At 34.1% G+C, this 10,567-nt stretch overlaps 1 protein-coding gene across 1 annotated transcript in view; it reads right to left on the minus strand.

Moving 5' to 3' along the window:
• Positions 1–5,180: 5,180 nt before the first annotated feature.
• LOC118738762 (protein commissureless 2) overlaps positions 5,181–10,567 on the minus strand; it is a gene marked incomplete at its 5' end in the record, with an annotated part of 13,552 nt that continues 8,165 nt past the window's right edge. The window contains 1 exon segment of the mRNA XM_036469721.1: positions 5,181–6,255. Within this exon segment, the coding sequence (XP_036325614.1) occupies positions 5,657–6,255 (599 nt within the window). The 3' untranslated portion in view covers positions 5,181–5,656.

The raw sequence follows: 10,567 nt of genomic DNA on the forward strand, positions 1-10,567 counted from the left end.
AAGTGAGCGAGATGAGAGGAAAGAGAGAAATATGTAGCGATTCCAACCATGATACAAATATTTAAAGGTAAAACCGCACGCTCAATTCGTCCGCCCAAATTCCTTTTCCTCTGCAAGCAAAGCAATCTAAAGATCCTCAAGTTCCCGCAACTATCGTATATACAGCAAAAATGGATCGAGGTTTGTGGTGTTATGAAAACGGATTTTCCAATGTGCCCCTATGTATGCTCGACTCATTTTTTGCCACACCACCTGACCCAACGTAAGCACAAGGTAGTTCTTTGCAAAAGTGCAGTGCCTTTAAGGTAAAATATTTTCAAATGCATGCCAAAAGCTTCGCCTTAACATGCGGGCAGAAGTCCATTACAGACAATTGCTTCCATTTATTTATTTACATATGTATGTATATTCAAATTTTGTTGTTTCGACAGAAATATATTTCTTTGGTTTGTGTGAAAATAAAAACAAACAAATGCGAAATGACACCGAGAGAAATTTTCAAAATGCTAGCACACGTCAAAATTCCTAAAGTTGGCTCTCAGCGATTGTACCTTATAAATATTTTTATCATGATTCCAACAACAAAACAACTAGCACAGGGTCGCACTTATGTTGCTATGCTATTTTGCAAAATATATACATGGGTTTTGACGTTGCATATTTTGCAGCGATAGGAAATGTTGTTTCCCATATATTTTGTTGTTGTGTGTTTGCAAGTTATGCAATCCGTGCTACGTGGAATGGCTTTGCAAGATTTGGAGAATACCCCTAATTTATTTCTGACTATGTACAAAACTGTACAAAAGCACAAATGATATGATGATCGATGAGCAAATGGAAATTGTTTTGTACAGTTTATTTTCGTATCCTGTTCTGAGCATTTATGTATACATTTGTCCATATCTATCTCGATTCGTTTTGGCTGTTACAAACAACCGTTATGCGAACAAAGTTATAATACCCTTGTGCACAAGTGCGCTCGGGTATAAAAACTAAAAAAGGAAGGTGAAAATAGAATCGAAATGGATGCACAAGCCTGGCTGCGGACTATCCTCCCTATAATCCAGATTTAGCTTATTCTAAATATTACCCTTCGGATGAGCCGCCGCGGCAAATTAGCCGCAAAAATTTTAATTTGTGGTTTTCAAATACTTAGTCTGTTCCTTTGAACTTCGGACTAAAACCTGTGGAACTGTCAAATTACAACTTTACGCTCTCAAATGAGAGTAAAACGAGAACAGATGCAGAAGTGCATGGGATCGCAAAAAGCACTATTTCCTGTAAAAACGTCAGTCGGTTTGTTTACATGTCATTTGTACAACACTTATTTGGCTGAAATATCACTAACTAATTATTAAAATCTATACATATTCAAATGTTTCGTTGTTTACTTGCATTTATGTACAAATATAAGGTTCTTTGCTTACACCGCTTCTGTTTTTGTTAACACATGCAAATCAGCTGATCGTTTGACACTTTTCATGAACTTACAGGAAAAAAAACTCCGGACTAAATCCTGTAACTTCTGACTAGGAACAGTTGCTCAGTTACTCTCTCAAAAGTGTTCCCACTTACAGGTTTTATGTCAATAGGAACGACTTCCTGTAAGTTCTGACTAAATCCTGTAAACCGGACTGCTATTGGAACAGACTAACTAATTGTAGTAGCCGGCCACTGCCACTCAGTGACTGTAAGTTTTGAGATGCAACATGGTTCACAGTTAGCTGTTACTAGTGGCGGTGTATAGTTCAGCTCATATTTGTATTTGAAAGTTGGTGCCTCATATATGCGGCTGAATTTCCGCGTCGCGCCCTTCCGTGTACCACAAAAATTTGAATTTAACTCGCAATTTTTTTTTTTTTAAGATAGTTGGAAAAGTGAGTGAGGAAAGTGGGTGAAACGGTCTAAATCAAAATTGTTATTTTGTAAGTATCTTGTCATGTTTAATTTTAAAATTACAGTTTGCGTACATATTTTTGTAACTATGTATTATGATATTAATTTTCTTATGCTTTAGAGAAAAATTTATGTTTTTAAACTTATATAGAAGCGAACCAGCTACGCAACAGAAATTGTAACCAGGAAGATGTACCAGGAATAATAAAACAAAAATTTGTTGTATTAATTGTAACAAAAAAGGTTGCAGAAAATATTGCAGGCATACTGTTGATCATGACGGATAAAAATTTAAAAAATAAGTGCTAATAATATGTTTCAGTATAAACACATATTATTCAAGTGTTTTAATAAATAAAAAAAATGCAGTCAACCTTTGAGATGCACTTTGCGGCTAAATTGCCGCGGCGCTCCCTCTCGTGTAACTTTCAAAGCGCGCCCTCCGAAGAGTTGTAGAAAAGAGCTTTACTAACGATGAACAAATTGTGTTACGGAATTGTGCTTAAGATGGGAAAACAACTAACTTGGGAAATACTGAAAAGAACTAAATTATTGTTGACTAGACAATTCAATGAAAATATACTCTGGGCCATTTTCACTTGCCTTACACGGAACCTTAGAATTTATGCTATTTTCACAATAAATGGCCACACCTCCACCTCTTTTTCCTAGTCTGTCATTTCTTATGAGCTTATAATTCTTTAAGCCGTAGCATGCATCAGCTATAGCTTTTAGAAACCATGTTTCAGAAACACACACAACATCAACGGATGAACATTCAAAAACATGTCTAACAATATCAATTTTGATACTATTAAGGCTACGTGCATTAAAATGAACAATGTTAAAGCTTTTCTGCCTACTAGAGAGAACATTTAACATGGCTAGAGTGTTTTCATCACTCATAACGTTCCTAGCACACATAAAACACAAACTAGATAGGGGACACCAAATAAAAGCAACTTCAAAACATTGTTGAACTGAAAATGGAGCAGAGGAACTAAACAGACCATTAATTTAAATAAATAACATAAATTTACTAAGATAACATAAGTATAACATATGCATGCTTCAAACATGATTTTTTAACATTAGCCGTCGTAATAACATTGCAAATCAGTCTGATTTTCGATCTTTATTGCAGGCAGTGTTGCCGCGCCCAAAAAATAAAGTTTAACAAAATCTTTCAAAAAGTTTAACAGATCCCGTTAAAATTAAGCAACTTGTTTAACGGGTCTTATTAAAACGAAAATGCTTGGAGTTACTGTTTGTTTCATCCTGAGCTTGGTAAATTGGTTATAGATATAAAAAGTAAGCAAGTCAGTAAGTAAAGGCCGAGTTTTGTCGTCAAAAGCAAGGATGTTATAGTCTAAGGACCAATTTCAAATGAATATTTAAACGGCACTTAAGTTTGATTGTGGTCTGTTGTTTAAATGCCACTAGTAATAATCCCCGAAAATCGGGGTGCTCCGTGGTCTAGAAGATCTGCATATTTCTTTATTCTAAAAACCGCATGCATTGCTTTTGGTTGTTCACTTTAACTTGGTATTTGGAAAGATCGTACGCACCTCAATACGCCATGCGTTAAGCATTAAGCTAGGGTCTGACCTTGATACTTATTTATTGTTTTTGCGAACGCTACAATAATTTTGAATTTGCGACGTTTAAATACAAAAGCAAGGGTTGATTCGCTGGGCTGTTAACTAACCCTTTATATGTACATATTTGTATTGCGACATCCAAACAATTAAATTGTGATTCTTTAACTATTAGGCGAGATCATTAACTAACCCTTCATATGTACATATTTTGGTGGTGGATTAGCATCACAACTGCTCTAACTTTTAGTATCAAGTCATGAGGTGCAACTCCCCTACTTCTACTTGCTCCCGTGGATATTCAGAAACGACAGTAGATATCGACGCCATATCTACTCCGGGCAACATATTAACGATTTCTTTATTAACTATCGTACAGTGCTTATTTTGTAGACGCGAAATGGATCGATCCTTCACGTGGTTTTGATTAATTACACCAGGCTGAGGTTCAAATACCCAATCGGCTAAATCTCGCAAAATAATCTCGTGTGGCACTAATCTTAAACTGAAATAACCAGATTCTCCGAAACGCATATTTATCGAGAGTTTAAAATTCTTTACCGTTCCCTCAGTTCGCCAGCATTTTAAAACCATACAAAATTAAAAATAAAGAAATGAAATTGTTCGAAATTGGTGAAAATGAGAATGCGTGTGTGAGATTCAGATTTACATTTTAAAATTGCTCAATCTAAAATTTTAAAAATCTTTCCGTGCAAATATGTACATCGAATGATTCTTAAATCTGAAATGTTTGTGCAAAGTTTCAGATCCAGAACCTTACTTCGAAAGTAAATTGTCTCCGTACGATTATATATAGATACATATATAAATTTATAATACAAATAGAACCATATTTGCCTCAGAAAAAAACCTCGAAATAAACGATGTAAGATTTATATGGGTATCTGTACAGAGGCAAAAGCAACATTTTTGTTTTGCAGATCTTCCGCTGTATCACATTCGCACGAACATAGCAATGCTTCGCTCGATATGAAAACAAAACAGGGACGAAAACGAATAAATGGAACATAACAATGCTCAAATCAAAATAAAGCGCACAGCTCTGCAACGATGTTGTTATCAGGGACGTGAACCGGATGAAAAATTTGGTCGGTTCGGTTCAGGGGTTCGAACTGTTGTTGCACTTTTGGATTGTTTCGTCAAAGCGGGTTTTTTGGTCTTTGAACCGGGGTTTCGGTTCGGTTCAACGGTTCGAAAAACAAAAAAATAACGCGCAAATTTAAGTGTCAAGTGTCAAGTGCAACAACGCGCAAGGTATATAGATTCTGCAAAAAAAACAGGGTGTAAAAGTTTATACTTAGCTAGAAACCGTTGCGTTAATTTTTAATTTGCTTTTTAAAACATTGAAGCTGCCTTACTGGCTAAACAGAATGTAGTACCACAGCCACCAGCTATTTCGCTAGCTACATTAGCTACATCAGAAATAATACACCATAACCACAGCTACATATTGGCGGCGGTTTAGAGCATTTAGAATATTTTTACTTTTGACAGCTCTTGATACATACCACAGAAGCACCATTCTGGTCAGACAGATAATTTCGTCAAATAATTCTTCTATTTAAAATCTTTTTTTTTGACGTTGCGTTGCAGTAGCTATGAAATATGAAAAAAAACAATGATTTACGAATATTTATTTACTTATTTTATTTGAAAATTGTAAGTATTACATACCTAAATTACATACATATTAGGATCCATAAATAAATGCAAAGAATAATTTGTTCTACATATCCATATCTAAATTTAAGCGCTACAATGGGCTTTTATTTGCACCTCCTTACGAAAATTAAAATTTAGCTGGCGAGTAGTAAGATTAATCACGGAAAATGGCATCTTTTTAATATCTATTTAATTCAAAGAAATCATTTGTGCATATCAGTTTCAAAAAAGTTTACATGAGAATATTATTTTTTGAATAGTAACCTATAAAATCTGCACTTACACATTTTATGAGTTTATCTTTGTATATAAATATGTAAATAAATAACAGTTTAAACTAAGTAAGTACAATAACAATCAGCTACATATATAAACAATATCACAGTTGTGGTGCAACAGTTCGCTAACTGTCAAACTTCCGCAGTCAAGTGTCACTCATGACAATTGCGAAACTTGTCAAGAAACAGTTCGGGAAGTAGTCAGTATTTATGCGCTGATCCGACTTCACTGGACGTTGTTGGTGTCGCTGCTGGTTGTTGCAATGCTCTTGCTATTTTCGTTCTTGGCACAGAGTTTGTGTCCGACACTGGTGTGTGCTTTTCTTTCGCTTGTTCTTTCGGTGCAGTTGCTGACTTCTCGCTCACAGCTGTCAATGTGACATTTGCTGAATGCAACAGACTGTGATGACTATTGGCCTCCTCATAACTTGGCAAACCAGCGTAGGCCTTACCGGCCATTACAATGCCCGTTGGTGTCGCTGGCTGTTCAGTTGAATTCATAGTAGGCAACAATGGTGTGGTCACTTCGATGAGTTGTGTCTGAGATGGTTGTTGATGTATTTGTTGTTGTGGTTGATGTTGATCACTTGAAACTTTTTCATTTACATGGAAAACACTAAAGACACTGGGATGTACAATTAGACAAGACTGTGGTGTCTTGTTGAGCAACTCAAGTGCTGCTTCGTAAGAAGGTAGCCCTGAAACGAGTGTGTATTCAGGCACAGGATCTTCGAGCTCGGGATGAAGTTTTGTGATTTCACTATTGAGGCCGTTGCGTGAGTGAGCGACGGTATTACGATCTACAAATAAAAAGAAAAGAGTAGAAGCTAGCATAAGTATTTTATCAAGTAGACTCCCGTCTCTAAATTTTTTTCTCAAATGCTGTATATGGCTTATTCCACGGTAATCGATACCAAATGAAACGAAAGTAAACTTAAGAATTTGACTATATTATTTCTAGTAAGTAAAAGCATAAACAGACGGCAGCGTTGATCCGGATCAACTCGGGAATTAACTGCAGTTGATCTGGATTAAGTCTGAGTTAATCCGGATCAACGCTGCTGTCTGTTTAAGCTTTAAGAGTAAATAAATCAAACTTTCAAGACTGAAAGCCAAAATTTCGAAATTTATCTCAAATTCAAATTTTTTGTCTTTAGGTTGTACCATTTACAAACTCATATGAGAGGTTAATTTTCATAAAAATTTACAAGACTGATTTTCGTAGTGTATTGCCTTTTTTGCATTGTTTAAACGGTCAATGGAGAGAGCGATTCGTCAGCATTGTTAATGAATATTGTTAGTGCTGGTTGAGCTTCTCCTCCGATTTGTGGTGGGAAAATATAAACATCTAAGTATTGTTTCTAATCATTTGGGCGGTTACTGCATAAGTAAATTCTGCGGATGGTTTTCCCTGAGTTGAGCTGAGTATTTATTAATTCCAAATGATACATACTTACATACACAGCGTAGCGACGAATAACTGTTACACAGTTTTTTTTTTAGAAATAAAAGGGAACTTTATAGATTTTGCGAAAAAAGTATTTTGTTGTTAATTTTCCACAAATTTTACTTTAGTTGTACTAATTAGTTTTTAAATTTTAATCCCTATTTACATTTGCCAGCAGTGTAAACTTTGAAAGAAAGGTTCATTTGGCACGCAGCTCTTCGTCAATTAATTTATTCCATATCTTCTGTAACCATAGGCCAGTTTTCTCCATTTTGAGTCCCAGCATAAAACCTCATACTCAAAAATCGAATGGACTCGGAACTGGTGACTAGGATGGCCATTCATTCGAACAACCGTTTTTCTTTTTTTTTGTCAAATTTTATACAATGTCTAAGAAAAAATTCACCTGAAAAAGACTTGCGTGGCAAATGAACTTTTCTCTCAAAGTTTACACTGCTGGCAATAAGGATTAAAATTTAAAAACTAATTAATACAACTCAAGCAAAATCTGTGGAAAATTAACAATAAATACTTTTTTTCGCAAAAGCTATAAAGGACCCTTTTATTTATCGAAAAAACCTAGGTAACAGTTATTCGTCGCCACGCTGTAATATCAAAATAATAATAGTATTTCCTATATGTATAACGATTTCAAAATTTCTGAGATTTGTCTTGAAGAAAAAGGTTAAAAACCACTGCTACAGGCAATCCCACATTTAAACTTTCCAGGAGCGCGCATGCAAACATATTTATTATTACTTATTTATTTTAATACACTGGCAAACCTCCGCGTGTATTTCTGCCATGAAAAACAGCTTCTCATAAAAATACAATCGCAGTTCGGAGTCGGCGTAAAACTGTAGGTCCCTCCGCTTTGTGTGACAACATCAAGGCGCACGGCACAAATCGGAGGAGAAGCTCGGCCAAACACTAATATATGTGTAAGCGCCAATCTATTATTATTATTATTATTATTATTTTAATACATTGGCCCATTATATAATAGTGCGTGCATGAAACCTCGTAAAGTGACATTTTTGGTGAAATTGCAATATTGGGAACGAAATTGTATGAACGACCTATCGCAGCTTCGGATTGCAAATGTACTTTTTTTTTCTAAACTGACACATACCCGGCCTGCTACACTGCGCCTTAAGAATATTTTAGTGCTGTTTGATACCCGTATTGTAATATTTCATTTATTTTAGCAACTTAAAGTAAACAGTGAACTTTCCTAAACGTCTTCATTTTGATACCCATATTGCAATATTTAATTTATCGTATCAATTAATTTAAATTGAAATTTTTTAAACGAGTGCAACCTTTAGCAAAAATACTTTCGGCTTTAAGCCTTTTGAAATCTCTTTCTTTTGACAGCCATATTGCAATATTTACTTTATTTTAACTTTTAAACAGGTCGCAACTCTGATTTGTTTTTCTTTCGATATTTTAAATTAGACCTCTAGAAATACGTCGGTGAAAACTGCATTCAATTCCATGCATTAGTTTTCGAGTACAAACATGCAGTCAGACAAATAGACAAAAATTCTAAAAATTGTTGGTTTTGCCTCTGTTGCTCTAATAAAGATACCCCATATTAATTTTTCTTTAATATCTATAATGCACAGACTACATCCTGCTACAATTTTATTATATGTATAGATGCCGGGCCCAAGTAGAAAGAAAGGTTTTAGCAATTATATTTCGAAGCATCCGTAACTAATATACTTTTTCTTTAAGTAATCGAGGGAAATAAAAAACATATGTACAAAGTACATATGGGCATTTGTGTTGGTATTCTCAATTCCGAGTGAGATCGAACAAGTTCGAAATCATTTTCGAATCGTTTTCATTTCGATTCGGTAATAAGTTGCAACAGCTGTTATCAGTTATTTATGTAAAAATTAATTCAAATCTGTATAGAACTGAAAAAAAGCCAGTGCCAATGATTTTTGGGTGTACCCAGGCAAGAAGACGTGCTATTCCATGCTCAAAACAAAAAATCGTCAGCAAAGGATGTATATGGACTTATTCAAAAAGTTGGACTCCAAGCAAATTTACACTTCAATGTAATTTTCTTTATCTAACACGACCAGTATATTTCTTTTAGGTTTATAGAGCCTTATCGCATAAATAAAAATGTTTGTAAAATTCTGTTAGACAAAATAAATAGGTTAGCGGGAAGACATCGTTTTATTTCACCGACTACGTAACTGGCAGCCACACTCCGGTTTTTAGCAACTGCCCTGCAGTGAAATCCCAAACTAACCAGGAAAAATAATAGTTTACAACTAGAATTTCATGACAGTACAAGTACAAAACGATTTATTCATGCCCTGTTTTATTTGATTTCGACAGTTTAATACAATAAAGTACACAAAATGTTATAACATGTATTTGGCTATATTGTATACCGTTAAAGCGAGTACGTACTCGCAATTATACCATACCTGTTAAATAATAATTAATATTCATAATGATTATTAATTAAAGCATGTTTTTGTTTGGATCACCGTTTAATGATTAAATATCCATATAATTAATTACTTAAAAAATTCTTACTTAAAAAAGTAATTAATTGGTTAAAAAAATTATAATTAATTAATTAATTTTAATTACATCATTGTTTCGTTACTTTTGATCATTTTCAATTATTTTTGACTTGTTTCAATTACACGATTGTAATTATTTGATTAATTTATATTATTAATCACCAAGGCAAACTATAGACAAAAATTAAGAATATTTAATAAAAATTTAACACTATTAAATTGGCAAATCTAAGGCTGCTAAATAAAAATGTGTAATAAATTAAAGTGTACTTAAAAGTTTTTTATTGTATATTCATGAAATCATTTTATTTTTTTGACTCCCAAATTAGTTGTTTTGGTCCATAATTTGACTAATATTTTTCTGTCTATTTTGAACTAGTATGAGACTGGTATATTTCTGACCGATATCTGACAATTGCCATCTCGTAGGACATCCCCATGCTAAAAATACCAGTTGATTGCATGAAAAAAAGATACTTGGCTGACTAGTTGGGCATGCGGTTCATACTAGTTGTGAAGTAGTTTACAACTAGTACATTTGACTACAGGGTGGCTCCTATCAGTTGAGAATAGCTAAGACCAAGATGTCAACTTAGGCAGAAGCACTTTTTCTAAGGTATTGCACTTTGCTGTACATCAGGCGATTGTAGATGGAGGGAAAATGAGGGATGATCTTGCCCGCAGGTACAAATGTAAATTTTTAAATTATTTAAACACATAGTAACTCACAGAATTATTCGTAACATAGTTTTTTTCACAATACTTTCCATCATCTTTAATTTTTGATTAAAATATAGCTCATTCTATAACAAAAACCATATAAATCAATCTTGCAAACTTTGTACAAAATTCACAAAGATTAATCAAAATTTAAAAAAATTTTATCAAAACTCCAAACTTTTTATTTAGAAAGTCTAGAAAGATTTCGAGTATGCAGTTTTTTAGCCCATTAAATTTTAGTATATAAATGTTTGCCAAGATGATCAGAATGTCGAGCTGAGCCGGTTTAGCCAAGTTCATCTGTCTGTCTGTTTGAACGCAGTCAAGTCCCTCAGTTTTCGAGATTTCCGACTGAAATTTGGTAAGCGAGTGTATTTTTATAATGTATTAATT

The sequence above is a fragment of the Rhagoletis pomonella genome, unplaced genomic scaffold (assembly GCF_013731165.1).
Source record: "Rhagoletis pomonella isolate Grant_MI unplaced genomic scaffold, Rhpom_1.0 Rhpom_scaffold_00005, whole genome shotgun sequence".
Taxonomy (NCBI): domain Eukaryota; kingdom Metazoa; phylum Arthropoda; class Insecta; order Diptera; family Tephritidae; genus Rhagoletis; species Rhagoletis pomonella.